Here is a 14,982-nt window from a genome sequence, read left to right as displayed (position 1 = left end):
GCACACAGTATTCATACACAGCAGCCCGCTGAATGAATTACCATAGGTCACAATAACCCTGAGGCTACCAGGTCTTGGACAGGCGGCTGCAAACTCCCTCACGTGGCAGTAACTGGAGTACTGCCCCGGGAAATTGTTAGAGCGGAGGAAGAATTATCTTTACGTGAAAGCACTCCGCCCACCTGCCGAGGAAGTACGGAGAAATGAGAAAATTCCGCCTGTGGGGAAAGCCGGCGCCGTAAGGTTGCGCGCAGGAAGAGTGGGGGCCCAGGTGAGCAGCGCCGGCGCCCGGTCTCCCTCACGTGACCGGAGGCGGCGCGCCGACTGCGCCTGCGCGAGAGCTCCCGGAAGTGGCCGGACCCGAAGCGCAGGCCGAGCGGACCTGTGTCAGCCCGTCAGTCGGCCCGTCCGGTACCCCGCGCGCCTCAGCCTTCGTCGCCGTCCCGCGGCCCCTTTGGCCCGAAGGGCGGCCGAGGCGCTCGCCATGGCGACGTTCGTCTCAGTGCAGCTGAAGAAGACCTCGGAGGTGGACCTGGCCAAGCCGCTGGTGAAGTTCATCCAGCAGACGTACCCAAGCGGCGGGGAGGAGCAGGCCCAGTACTGCCGCGCGGCGGAGGAGCTCAGCAAGCTGCGCCGCGCCGCGCTCGGCCGCCCGCTGGACAAGCACGAGGGCGCGCTCGAGACGCTGCTGAGGTGGGCCTGGGGCCGGGCGGGGGGAGGCCGTCGGCGGCCTGCCGCTCCCCTTGCTTCCTCCGCTCTTTCTGCCTCCCTCTTTTACACCCACGGCCCGGGTCGGCCGGCCTGCCCCTGCTGGCCGGGCGCGTAGGTGTGGTCTGCATTCCTTCCTGCTGAGCAGGAGCGGCCTCGAAGGCCCCGGGGACCTGACCCGCTTCCCCTAGCTGCCCGCCCTAGCCCTTGGTCCACCGAGGCTCGGTCGGTCGGCCACCTGGGAGGAACGGTCTGCCACGTACTGATCTCTCTTGCCACATTTACGCAGAACTGGTTTTCTTCACTTTTTGGTGGGGGGAGGGGGTCTCTGAGACTCCTCCCTTCCCCCGTTTTTGCGTCACTGCAAAACTTTGTTGGCCAGGTTTGGATTTCGTAATCGTAGTTGCTTGAGGGAAGTGGCAGAATTGGAACACTGGAACCCATGTTTATTACTTACTACACTGTCCACTTCGGAATGAGCCATCTCCCTAGGTTCATCGTACCGAACGACAAATGGAGAATTCCATTGGTTAGGAGCTGCCATTATTTGAAGTTAAACTTGAGTGACATTAACGTTCAAGATAGGTTGCTTTTAATCAGTTTGTTCACAGACAGGTATGCAGATATTGGAGTAAATTTGTTATCTTAGCAAATGTTTATTGAGCTCAGGCTGTATTTAAGGAGAGTTCCTTTTGTAGTTCTTTCTAGTTAGGATGGCAGAACATTTTTATAGCACTTTATAGTTAAAAAATTTCTTTCGCCCATCTTGTTAATGATCTGATTTCCTATGTGTAACATATTCTCCTTGTTTCACAGGAAAAACAGCTGTATTAGGATGCAGGTAGGAGCAGCTCAGGTTAAACTAGTTTAGTAACTGCCAAGTCAAGGAATATTTCTTCCTTATCTTTAGGCATTCAAGGAGATCATCCTGCCTCCATGATGATTACCTCTTAGGAGAGCTTTGTTTCTCTATTGGGAGAGATGGCCACTGGCTCTCCTGTAATTACAGTGGTCTTAGCACTCAGGATCTTGGCTCTCCTGTAGTTACAGTGGTCTTAACACTCAGGATCTTAGGTAAGAGTGCTTTTCTCCTACACCCTGGCGAAAGTCCATGGAGACCTCTGATTGGGTTGGCTTGTGCCCATGTATGATGGTGGGAAATGGCCTAATTTAATTGCCCTTGTCTGAGTCGCTCTGCTGGTTTAATTTCTCCATGCAGCATGGATTAAAGTAGTATTAGTACGGACTGGGGAAGAGCTGGTTCTCCAGAAGGAGGATACTGAATAGATTGCTTAGAGAGATGATGACCCCTTGGTGTCAGTTTTAAAGATAAGACTGTTGGGTTGCAAAGATCACTAGCTTGATACTTAGTATAAGCTTTTTAAAAAGTTAGGGCTTCCCTGGTGGTGCATTGGTTAAGAATCCGCCTGCCAATGCAGGGGACATGGGTTCAAGCCCTGGTCCGGGAAGATCCCACATGCCACGGAGCAACTAAGCCCGTGCGCCACAACTACAGAGCTTGTGCTCTAGAGCCCATGAGCCACAACTACTGAGCTTGCGTGCCACAACTACTGAAGCCCATGCGCCTAGAGCCTGTGCTCCGCAGCAGGAGAAACCGCTGCAATAAGAAGCCCATGCACCACAGCAAAGAGTAGCCCCCGCTGGCCGCAACAAAGACCCAACGCAGCCAAAAATAAATAAAGTTTAAAAAATTTTTAAAAAGAAACAAATACAAAAAAAAATTTTAACCTATGAACACTTAGCCATTCTTAAGAATTAACATACTTAAAAAAAATCTCCAATACAATTCTTATATAGACATGAGTGGCATTCAGTGACGATTTTTCATTAGTAGTATTAAAAAAGCATGGGTTGTGTATAATGTACACATGAATACATTAGGTTTGGTCTCAGCCCTTAAGGAGTGTGTAGTCTTCAGAGACTAAAAGATGAGAGAATAGTGGGTAGTGGTTCTGTGAAGTTTAAAACTTCATTCATTTGTTCATTCCTTTAGTCTTTTCCAAGGTGTAAATGTGAGAACTGTTCCTAGGTTCTAGGGCTGTTGAGGAGATAGTCTCTTTGAAACTGTTTCTTTAGTCATCTGTATTATCCTCATATTAACACATTCCTTCAACAACTACGCTTTTTTCAGTTCTGTTCTAGGAGAGTTAGGGTAAACTAATAGATATTAGTACAGTCTATTAAATGGAGGTGTGTACAAAAGTACCTTTGGTATACATGCTGTAAAAATGAAGCAGCTGTGGGGTGTTCATCCAATCAAGCAGATTGTCTTACTTTTAATAATTATATTTGGATAATTGTGTAAACTGAACATTAATTTACATATTTTACACTTAATGAACTTTTAAATAAAATTTTTTTTAAAAAAGGGCTTCAATCTAATTCCTAAAGAAGAGAAGCTAGCTTGGTAAGTACAGATACACAGCTCTACATATAGGTACAGTGACTTGCCTTTTTATTGTTACTAACTTCTAGATGACCTATTAAAATTTCCTAAAATACACATTTATGAGTTATAATATTAAGAGTGAATGTCATCCTTTGTAAAGTGACTTTAACTACAAATTGATTAGGAGAGCCTTGGTAAATAGTGAATTTTACACTAGGTGATCAGATGGGAACCCTGCTGGGATTTTTTTGGGGGAGGGGGAAGCTCCAGATACCACCTTCCGTGTCTTTTGTTGTGATTAGTTTCTTTAGAGAGAAAGCTTCCAGTCTCCTTCCATGAAAAAGCCTAGTTGTCAGCTTTCTGAAATTTGGTCGGGGGAATGGAGGTTGAGGATCTCAACAGTCATGTATGCAGTTTTTTATATTATCTGTCTTAGTTTTATATTATTTATGTTGCTGTGTTAGGGGTGAAGTCATCTGCGTGTGGTAGATCTCAAATTATCAGTGAGTTAAATTATGATTTTAGGGCTTCCCTCGTGGCTCAGTGGTTAAGAATCTGCCTGCTGGTGCAGGGGACATGGGTTCGATCCCCAGTCTGGGAAGATCCCACATGCTGTGGAGCAACAACTAAGCCCGTGTGCCACAGCTACTGAGCCTGCACGCCGCAATTAGTGAAGCCCGTGTGCTCTAGGGCCCATGTGCCTCAATTACTGAGCCCACGTGCTGCAACTACTGAAGCCTGCATGCCTAGAGCCCAGTGCTCCGCAACAAGAGAAGCCACTGCAATGAGAAGCCCGTGCACTGCAACGAAGAGTAGCCCCCGCTTGCCGCAACTAGAGAAAGCCCGCGTGCAGCAATGAAGACCCAATGCAGGGAAAAAATAAATTAAAAAAAATTATGATTTTACTCCATGTGAAAAGTTGGTGGATGGGTAGTTCTGGTAGCCTAGGGATGGTGTAGTGGTTCTGTGAAGTTCATCAGGCTCAGGCTCTGGCTCCTCCAGTGATCTGCTCTGTAAAACCTAGAGTCCTTGCTCTCAAGTTCCAGATAGCAGTCATACCCAAGTTTTAGGAGGATGGAGGGAGGGAGAAAGGAGGCAGAGGGCTCAGCCTCCAGGATGTTTCCTGGAAACTGCCCCGGAATACCCTGCTCATATGTTATTGGCCATTATGTGTAGGATAGGTAAAGGAATAGAAGGGTAGGATAGGTAAAGGAATTTTTAAAAAAAAATTTTTATCAGAGTATAGTCACTTTACAGTGTTGTGTTAGTTTCTACTGTACAGCAAAACGAATCAGCTATATGTATACATATATCCCCTCTTTTTTGGATTTCCTTCCCATTTAGGTCACCGCAGAGCATTGAGTAGAGTTCCCTGTGCTATACAGTAGGTTCTCATTAGTTATCTATTTTATACATAGTGTCAATAGTGTATATACGTCAGTTCCTGTCTCCCAATTCATCCCCCTCCCCGTATCCATATGTTTGTTCTCTATGTCTGTGTCTCTATTTCTGCTTTGCAAATAAGATCATCTATACCATTTTTTTAGATTGCACATATATGCGTTAATATACAATATTTGTTTTTCTCTTTTCCGACTTACTTCACTCTGTATGACTATCTCTAGGTCCATCCACGTCTCTACAAATGACCCAGTTTTGTTCCTTTTTATGGCTGAGTAGTATTCCATTGTATATGTATATATATTACCACATCTTCTTTATACATTCCTCTGTTGAGGGATATTTAGGTTGCTTCCATGTCCTGGCTATTGTAAATAGTGCTGCAATGAACATTGGGGTGCATGTGTCTTTTTTTAAAAATAAATTTATTTATTTTATTTTTCGCTGCGTTGGGTCTTTGTTGCTGTCCCCGGGCTTTCTCTTGTTGCAGCAAGCGGGGCTACTCTTTGTTGCAGTATGTGGGCTTCTCATTGCGGTGGCTTCTCTTGTTGCAGAGCATGGGCTCTAGGCACGCGGGCCCAGTAGTTGTGGCACACAGGCTTCAGTAGTTGTGGCTTGTGGGCTCTAGAGCATAGGCTCAGTAGTTGTGGTGCACGGACTTAGTTGCTCCGCGGCATGTGGTATCTTCCCGGAGCAGGGCTCGAGCCTGTGTACCCTGCATTGGCAGGTGTATTCTTAACTGCTGCGCCACCAGGGAAGTCCCCGGTATATAGTATTCTTGTTGACATTTTTTAATAGTTTGTAATTTTAGTTTTCTTTAACTCAAGAGTCCTTTATATAGATTTTGTAAAATTTCTAAATAGATTTGTGTCACTTTTTTGTGGGTTAATATTTAGTTTGCTGCATTATGGTAGTATCTTTTTCATTTGTAAAATAAAGTTGATGGAATTAGTTTCATAATTTCTGAAATTTTATCCCAGCACTAGTGTTTTACAGATCATGAAAGAAAATATTGCGGTTCCATTTTACTTCTCAAGCTGTTGCTTACATTCTGATTGTTGCTGAAGATATTGAGATAATATTAGCCCTAATGACGTTGCTACAATTTGTTAATAAAATAGTGTGGGGAATATAAAGATATATAATACCTGACCCTTGGTCTCAAGGAGTATCTGTAGTATCCAGACCTTAAATTGGCTCAGTAATTTTATTTTGCATAAATGAATAAACTTGAAAATTTAAAGGAAAATTTAAAATCTCTGCTTTTCTGTGTTCTGACTTTTCTAATGTTTAATAAATAAAATAGCTTGTCAGGACTTTCTTCATTCTTTGTAACCCTAGAGAGAATCTTCTCTCAGAATCTTCTGCACACAGGAGGTTTAAGCCACGCAGCTAGCTTTGTGGTAGAGTTAGACTAAGATCTTGACTTCTTGACTCCCTGACTATTTACTTTCTGCCATACTCTGCTTCAGTAGTGCTTCATTAGTGATTCTTCATGAGGTAAATTGGGCAAAGAAAGAAGGATGAAAATAAGGTTCAGGAGGCATCTGTTAACTCTGATCAATATCTGGCCCAGCTCTCTTGTTTCTGTCTCTGGTTGGTGGGCTGGGAGTTGCCCAGCCCTCAGTACTGGCTGGAGCTGGATGGGTTACGTGAATTTGCATTGCAGTATCACCTTGCCTAATGTAGATTGGTTGTTCTCCATCTTCACACCTTCCCCCTAAAAAAACCTTTAAAACTAGAATTTCTAATGGGAATTTGTTTTGTACCTATCACTGGTATATTAAAAGAAATATATTCATTTCCTTTTTTTTCCCATCAGATTTTAAACGTTGAGTTCTTAGATATGTGCTCTAAAGTGATTGAGTTTTATGAAATACTGGAGAACATGTAAAACACTTATAAATAGTTGTAAAATAAGAGTCTGTAGCTACCGTTTTGCCAACATGTGCAGTGTGTCCAGGCAGTATTTTAAGCTTTGAGTATATATTGTATCATTTGTCCCTCATGCTTAAATTAAATGAGGTTTTGCCCTCACTTTAGGAAGGGTTTAGAGAGGTTGAGTAACTTGCATGCAGTCACACAGCTAAGAGTTGGTGGAGTTGGGATTCAAACTCAGGGTTGTCTGACTTACTTTTTTATGTTTAGGATTTTATAGTTAATTAATTTTTTTAAACTTATTTTAAAAATAAAATCCTTAACATTCTTTTTTTTTTTTTTTTTTTTTTGCTACACCAGTACTCTGGTGTAGCATACTGGCTTTCTCTCTCCCCATTTGTGGAAAACTTGCAGCCTAGGTCTAATTTGTTAGAGGTATACCCTGGGATAGAATCTGCTGATTGAGCAAAGCATATTTAAATGATAAAGAGAGAGGTGTGGTAGATTCTCTTGTTCTGCTCTTGTTCCCTCTCTAGAGAGCTTTGATAGCTGAGAATTAGGCTGACCTATGAGGGGTCATATGTGGTGGAATTATATTGAAAGAATAGCTTACTGTACTTTGTACTGTAGGAACAGCATTTTCCCTGTGGTACCTGCAGTTAGCAATGGCTGTTTTCTTTTGAAAAGCATTAGTTGGTCTCTTTGTTGGAGTTTACTCCATATAATGAAGTCAGATATTACTGAGTTCCATTTCATACTTATATTTCATATTACATAACCTGTCTTAAGACAGCTATTTTACTTTGAAGATTCCAATGCGTATCTTCCTAGTCATTTAAATGTAGGATATACATGCACTGTTACCCCACATAAGTTTTGAGAGTTGACCCCAAAAGCTTTGGAGTAAATAGGGTAGGTATAAAATTTTAGTACATTCTCTTTAGCCTTTCTTTTTTTCCTGATTCACTTGCAGAGCAAGTAGCTTCATCTCCTCCTACTTCCTTCCTTGCTGTCTGTAGAGCAGAGGCCTACCCAGCTGCCTGTTTTTGTATGGTCCAGGGCACCACTCTAGCGTTGTGAGCCTTGGAGAGCTAGCTGGGGTGCTCCCTTCTGTCCCATCCTCCCCTTTATTCCAAGTGTTTGCCTCTCTGGCCAGTAGCCGTGTCTCACTGCTGCCCAGGGCTTGCTCAGGTGCCCTACATGTTGGGTTTTCTGCTTGGCAATGGCTTGGCAGTGAATGGTGTAATCTCACACCGGAACTTGGAGACTCAGCAAATTGCCCTCTCTCCTGCCAGCTGTACCAGCCGCCCAAGCTGAGATGGCTGGACTCTCTGGCAGGAGAGAAGGGCGTGCCGATATTTGAGTGTCACTGGGGCAGAGAGTGAAACGGACTGTATTAGCCACCACTCACCTCCCTCCCCTGGGCTTCTTGCCACCAGACTGGATCCTCTTCCCTCGGAGAAGTCTCCAGCTAATGGCAATTAGATAACTGTGTACTTAGTGTACCCACCATCTGAGATGGCCCAACCCAGGTAAAAAGCGCACAGGGCAGGGCAGAAGTTTTCTCTCTTGTTATAACAAGTACCTACATTTTATCCTTGATTTTGCCTTTTTTTTTTTGCAAAGCCTAGAATAGCCCTTTTAGCAGAAGTGTGCCAGTCTCTGCTCTATAGCCCTGTCGGCCTCCTTGCACATTGTTGCCTCAGGGTCTTGGTACTTGCTAGTCTCTCCTTATGGACACATTCTTTGGTAGCTCCTGTTCATTCCCCAAACAGAGAGTCTCAGGTTTTACTTTTCAGAGATTAAAAAAAGTTGCCTTTTAAAAACTTTGCATTTTACTGATTCATTTGTTTGGAGCTAGCGATGAAACTGAGCAAATAGACCCAGTTTCTGTTACAATCCTTTGAGAGAAAAGACGTTAAACAAAGTCCCGCAAATAAATATATTACCAACTGTGGTAAGTTCTGTGAAGGAAAAATTCAGGGGCCTAAGATTATAAATGGAGAGGGGAACTAATTAAGAAAAGGAGTGAGATTGAGTGCCTCTATCATTTCTGCCACCACCGTGGATCATCTGTTTACTGGATTACTGCAATAGCTTCCTGACTTGTCTCTACTTCTGCCCTGGCACACCTGCAAGTCAGTTTTCTACATAGCAGCCAGGGTGACTCTGTGAAAATGGATTAGCTCGTGTTACTCTTGTCCAAACCCTCTGGATGGTTCCTCCTCTTACTCTATAGTAGAAGCCAAAAGTCTTGCAAGTTGCACTCAAGGCATCATTACTTCCTTGATTTAATCTCCCACTATTTTCTCCAGTGCTCGCTCTCTGGCCATATGCCTCCTTATCATGGCAAAGATCTTTTCAGACATATTCTGGTCTCAGCTTTTTGGCACTTGCTCTTCCCTTGACTGGTAATGCTTTTCCCTCACATCCCATCACTTCCTTCATGCCCTCTCTATTATTCTTGATTGTTAAAAAAAAAATTTATTTATTTTATTTATTTACTTTTGGCTGCCTTGAGTCTTCGTTGCTGCACATGGGCTTTCTCCAGTTGTGGCAAGTGAGGGCTACTCTTTGTTGCGGTGCGCGGGCTTCTCATTGTGGTGGCTTGTCTTGTTGCGGAGCACGGGCTCTAGGTGCACGGGCTTCAGTAGTTGTGGCACATGGGCTCAGTAGTTGTGGCTTGTGGGCTCTAGAGTGCAGGCTCAGTAGTTGTGGCACATGGGCTTAGTTGCTCCGCGGCATGTGGGATCTTCCCGGACCAGGGCTTGAACCCGTGTCCCCTTCTTTGGCAGGTGGATTCTTAACCACTGCACCACCAGGGGAGCCCCCATGATGTTGTAAAATTTTTCATTTTTTACTTTTATGTAGTCAAATGACCACGTTATCTGAAAAAACTACAGCCTTCTCACCTCACCCCATACACATACCTTATCTTTCTCACTTCTTTAAGTGCCATTGCACTTAGCTCTATCTACTTTACTACATTTTTATTTTATCTTGTTTTGTATCCCCCTCAAAAAGTAAGCTTTACAAGGGTGCAAATTTTTAAATGCTTATGTTCTGCTGAATTCCTATGTCCTAGAACTGTGTTTGGTGCATAGTAAACCTGTAGTATATTTTTGTTGAATGAGTGAATGAATGAGGACAAGAAAAATGGGAAATTGTGATGGGAAAATTTCCAGGTATGGGGGAAAAAAATGGGTGAGGGCCCTGAGCCAGGAGAGAGCATAGAATTTTAGTGCCTAGAATGTGTAGTGAATATTCTGAGTTGAGGCTGGAGAGTTGAATGATGAATGATGTCAAAAGTTTTGGATGTAATTATAAGTATAAAGGGAATGCAAGAATACTCCCCTACATGACCACAGTACAGCTTTCAAAATCAGGAAATTAACATTGATTGAATATTACCATTTAATCTACAAAACTCATTCAGATTTTGCTGATTTTCCCAATAATGTTGTTTACAGGTCCAGGATCTAATCCCAGATCTTGCATTGCATTTAATTGCCTTCTTAGTCTCCTTCAATCTGGAATAGTTCCTCAGTTTTTCCTTGCCGTTCACAATGTTGGCATTTTTGAAGAGTACAGGCTACTTACTTTGTAGAATGTCCCTCAATAAGGGCTTGCCTCATATTTTCTTGTGTTTTATGCATTTTGGGGCTCTAGTACCACCCAAGTGATGCTGTGTTCTTTTTAGTGCATATTAGGAAAAACACGAGGTTGATTTGTCCCATTGCTGATAATGTTTAACTTTTACCAGTTTGTTAAGATGCTGTCTGCCAGATTTTTTGGCCTTACAATTAATAAGTTATACTAATTAGTATTTTGTGGGAAGGTACTTTGTGACTTTGTAATATCCTGTTTCCATCAAACTTTCGTGTTTTAGCTTCCATTAATGATTTTGCCTGAATCAGATATTATATTATGAAAGATGCCAAATGGTGACTTTTCTCACTTCATTGTTTCTTCTAGATTTATTAGTTGGCATTGTACAGTAAGGTAGAGCTTTCCCTATTCACCTGTTTTGTTTACTTTAGAGTGGTGTTTTTATTTTCCTTAGTGGGTTATGATTTGTTATTTATTTGAATTATTCTGGACTTGGCTAGTAGGAGCTGCTTAAAGCTAGTTCCTGTGTTCTTCTGACATATCCTCATTTTTTGAGTCCTTAACTTCCTAGCATAGCTAGATGTTTTAGGCTTGGCGCTTGAATTTTCTCAGCTGCAGCCATGGAGCCAGCAATTTCTCTAAGGACTGGCTCCGTTTAATGCATTGTACTATTTATCTGGCCTCTAGGTGTGCTTATTGCTACTTAGGTATTATTGCTTCTAGGACCTCTCAGCGTATACACTTAGGAAATACACACACACATTTATACCTCTTTTGTATCTGTATTCCATTGTATTAAAAAATGAGTTCACACTGTTACCTCCAGTTCCAATCCAAAGCCAGCGTTTCTTCTAGCTGTTCGCCTTCCCATGTTTGTAACTCCTTTCTCTGGTAGTTAAAAGCCTGACTCCCATTATCTTCATTGTATTTACCTAATTGCTCAATTCTTCCTCTATGTAACCAAACTTGTGGCCATGGCAGCCCCAAACTTGATCTCTGACATGTTGCTCCCACCCCTCTGGAAAACTTGGCCTCAGAAATAACAATTGCAAAGAGCCATGGTGATGGGGGTGCAGGAGCAGGGAGGTGATAAGGGAAGGAAGAAAGATTACAGGCCAGTTAGAAAGCTTGGCCTTGGACACCGCCCCCCCCAACCCCCTGGCTAGCTCAGAGGTCAGCCTGATAGGGGAAGACTCCCTCATGTTTGATAATCATTCTGGCTGCTGTGTAGAGAACACATTGAGGAGAATGAGAAAGGAGAAGAGGAGACAGGGCGACTGGCTAGGGAACTTTTGGATTAGTTTACTTTCAAGGGAGAGTGGAAGTGTTGACTGTGTAGCAGTGGTGGAGATGGACAGGAGAGGACATACCCAAATCATATGGGAAAGTTGGTAAACCTGTTTTTAATCAGTAGTTTACCAGAGGTGTTAATCTGCCCAATGGATATAAAGTTATCTTAATAAGAAATAGTATTTTAAGATATACATTAGTTATCCAGGCAGATACTAGTTTGCTTTTAGCCAGTAATAGTTGATAGGTATTTTTCTTTGGTGGTAAGAGTTTTTTTTGACAGTTTTTTCATTGCATGCATTTTAGATACAGGTTTACACATTAAAAGACTGCATGAGACTTCCCTGGTGGTGCAGTGGATAAGGTGCTGCGCTCCCAATGCAGGGGGCCTGGATTCGATCCCTGGTCAGGGAACTAGATCCCACATGCATGCCGCAGCTAAGACCCGGTGCAACCAAAAAAAAAAAAAGACTACGTTAATTAACTTTAAAATGGCTGATTGAAATCTGATTTGTGGGCCACTCAGAGTTAACACGTATAATTTTAGTATACTCCAGTTGTATTTACATAAATGTGTGTAATATTTAGCTTTGGTAATTTAAAATTTTGACCGATTTTTATATTTAATTAATTAATTATTTATTTTTTAAGGTTCTTTTTTTCTTCCTGTTTTATTGAGATATAATTGACACATAGCACTGTATAAGTTTAAGGTGTACAGCATAATGGTTTGACTTATATGCATCATGAAATGATGACCACAATAAGTTTAGTGAGTATCCATCATCTCATATAGATACAATATTAAAGAAATAGAAAAAATTTTCTTTTCCCTGTGATGAGAACTCTTAGGATTTACTCTCTTAACTTTCATACAGAACACACTGCAGTGTTCATTATACATATATAACATGTTGCACTTGACAGTCCCTAGTACTTACTTATCTTGTAACTGGAAGTTTGTACCTTTTGACTGCCTTCATCTAGTTCCCACTCCCCTCAGCCCCCCACCTCTGGTAACCACACATCTGATCTCTGTTTCTGTGTTTGCTTTTGGAATATAATTGACCTACAACACTGTGTTAGTTTCTGTCACACAACATAGTGATTTGATATTTTGGTACATTTCAAAATAATCACCACAAGTCTAGCTGCCATCTATCACCATACAAAGATATTACATAATTATTGACCATATTCCCCACATCGTACATTCCATATTCGTAACTCATTTATTTTGCAACAGAACATTTATACCTCTTAATCTCCTATGCAGTAAGGAAAAGACAGCCTCTTCAGTAAATGGTGTTGGGAAAACTGGACTACTTTCTCACACCATGCACAAAAATAAATTCAAAATGGATTAAAGACTTTTAAATGTAAGACTTGAAACCATAAAACTTCTGCAAGAAAACATAGTACGCTGTTTGACATGAGTCTTTGTAATACTTTTTTGAATATGTCTCCTCAGTCAAGGGAAACAAAAACAAAAAAAAACAAATTTGCTTTGTTTTTTAGATACTATGATCAGATCTGTTCCATTGAACCCAAATTCCCATTTTCTGAAAACCAGGTAAGTCATTAATTTTAATTTATTTTAAAATTATATGATAATGGTAAATCACTCATTTCCTCCTACCCATGGTATTTTATTAAAATAAATGGTGCCTCTTCACTATCCCTAGGTTTTAATGAGACTTTTAAAATACAAATTAGAAACTTTTAAGCCCATTGTAAAGAGTCTCTTGGAAATTCTATTCATGCCATTCCTTAGTCACTTCTGGGCTCATTTAGTGCATTGGACTGCATTTTTTTTTCTTGCAGTTTTTAATCAATAGGATCTTTTGACTAATATAATCTGTGGTGCCCTTTCCTTTGGTTTTTACAGAATAAAGAAGGAAACTGTATGATTCAGGAAGTACTAATCTCATTTTATGTGCTTTAAAAATTATTTGCATAAGTTATATTTGCATATGATTTTGCAGATACTATGATTAGATGTTACACTGTAAGAATGTCAATCTTACTTTCTCTTAAAGGCTAGATATTGAAAATGCTGATGATTTCTTACAGTTTTATTTGGGAGACTTGTTAATTTGTGTGACATTTCTAAATTTTAAAATAGTTTGTACAAAATACTTTAAACATTCTTGTACTAAAGTTTTTACAAGTCAAATAATATGGTAAGATTTGCTTTAAAATATTCCAGGAGAAAAAATATATGTGTAGTGGGGTTGGGGTTGGGAAGTGAGGGTAGATGAACCAAGAAGGGCAAAAGGCTAAAACTGCTGATGGGTGTATGGGAGTTCCTTGTGTTATTCTCTCTAGTTTTGTGTGTATTGAAAATTTCTCTAATCTAGAATTGAAAAATTTTGTATTGGATTGCAATACATAATTTAAAAGAGGCTAAGTTCTTTTTAACCTTCATGTGTGGAATATTTTAGAGTAGAGTGAGATGCAGTTTTTAATTAAGTAAACTTTTTATTCGTGTACAACATACATACATAAAAGTGAACAGTATCATGTGTATAGCTTGAATCTTCAGAAAGTGAATATATATGTATAACCACCACCCAGATCAAGAAATAAAATATTGTCTCATTTTATCCTGGAAAGGTAACCATTCTCCTACTTTTGTCATAATGGAATAGTTCTAAATTTTATCCTCTGGGAAACCTGTAGAGCTTACTTCGTTGCCTTTACTTCTCTTGGCTTATTTGATGATCGTTTATTAAGTATCTGTTCTGTTCAAGCCATTGTGTGTTTGTAAAGATGAGTAAGATTGTATTTTTTGAAGAAGACAATATGTATTCAGTTACTGAGGCAGAATGACCATTTGAAATAGCCTAGTGCCAGTATCTTACTTTCAAAAAAGAAAATTTTATGGTCCACAAAAAGGAAAAAGAATTGGTTGGTTAGAGAAGATAGTATTTTAGATGGGTTGAAGCTTTTGTCCTTTTCTTCACTGGATTTTTCTTTGAAAGAGACTTAATATTTAATGAGATCCAGGAAGGTAACATGAACTTCTTTTCTTTTTTTCCTCTTTTTATCAAGATCTGCTTGACATTTACCTGGAAGGATGCTTTTGATAAAGGTTCACTTTTTGGAGGATCTGTAAAATTGGGTATGTAATTTTTAAATAAAAAATGATAGGAAATTTGTTCTAAATACTTTGTATTGTTTTAGGTTTCTAAAATTGCTCTCCTAACGACTCTTTGTAAATAATAAAAATTTTTATGTCTTATTTTCTTTTTAACTTCAACTTTTAATGAAATTTCCAAATATTTATAGAGAGCCTACACCTTGCCAGGCACTGTCCTAGTTTTAAAAATGAATAAGATAGTTGTACTCAGTCAGGTTGGGAAGGTAGCTATCATTCTAAAATATTGTAGAGAGTATATTAGTCTGTGAACAAACTTCTGGGAGCATAGATGAGGAAGTAGTTAATTCTGCCTGTTTGAATGCAAGTGATGTTTGAGTGAGGCCTTGAAGGATGAATTTGGTTTTTCCAGGTAGAAAATAACATTACAGGTAGAATATTATAACTGAAAGTCACAAGGCTTTTTGATCTACCAGCTCATCACGTTAACCTTTCTGTGTGTTAACTTTCTCCTCTGTGAAGTGAGGAATAGTACTGTGAAGTACTGTTTATTTCATTGGGTTCTTCTGTGGATTAAATGAGTGAA

General features: G+C 40.6%; 1 protein-coding gene across 1 annotated transcript in view; it reads left to right on the top strand.

Annotated features, from left to right (window-relative positions):
• The first annotated feature begins 332 nt into the window (after positions 1–332).
• The window catches only part of PDCD6IP (programmed cell death 6 interacting protein), a 62,604-nt gene continuing 47,954 nt past the window's right edge, over positions 333–14,982 (top strand). Inside the window, exons 1-3 of the mRNA XM_081245125.1 lie at positions 333–693; positions 12,815–12,869; positions 14,351–14,420. Of these exons, the coding sequence (XP_081101251.1) occupies positions 485–693; positions 12,815–12,869; positions 14,351–14,420 (334 nt within the window). The 5' untranslated portion in view covers positions 333–484. The remainder of the gene's footprint in view (positions 694–12,814; positions 12,870–14,350; positions 14,421–14,982) is intronic.

The sequence above is a fragment of the Mesoplodon bidens genome (genome assembly GCF_964165515.1).
Source record: "Mesoplodon bidens genome assembly, chromosome: 10".
Taxonomy (NCBI): domain Eukaryota; kingdom Metazoa; phylum Chordata; class Mammalia; order Artiodactyla; family Ziphiidae; genus Mesoplodon; species Mesoplodon bidens.
This window is presented reverse-complemented; position numbering and strand designations above follow the sequence as displayed.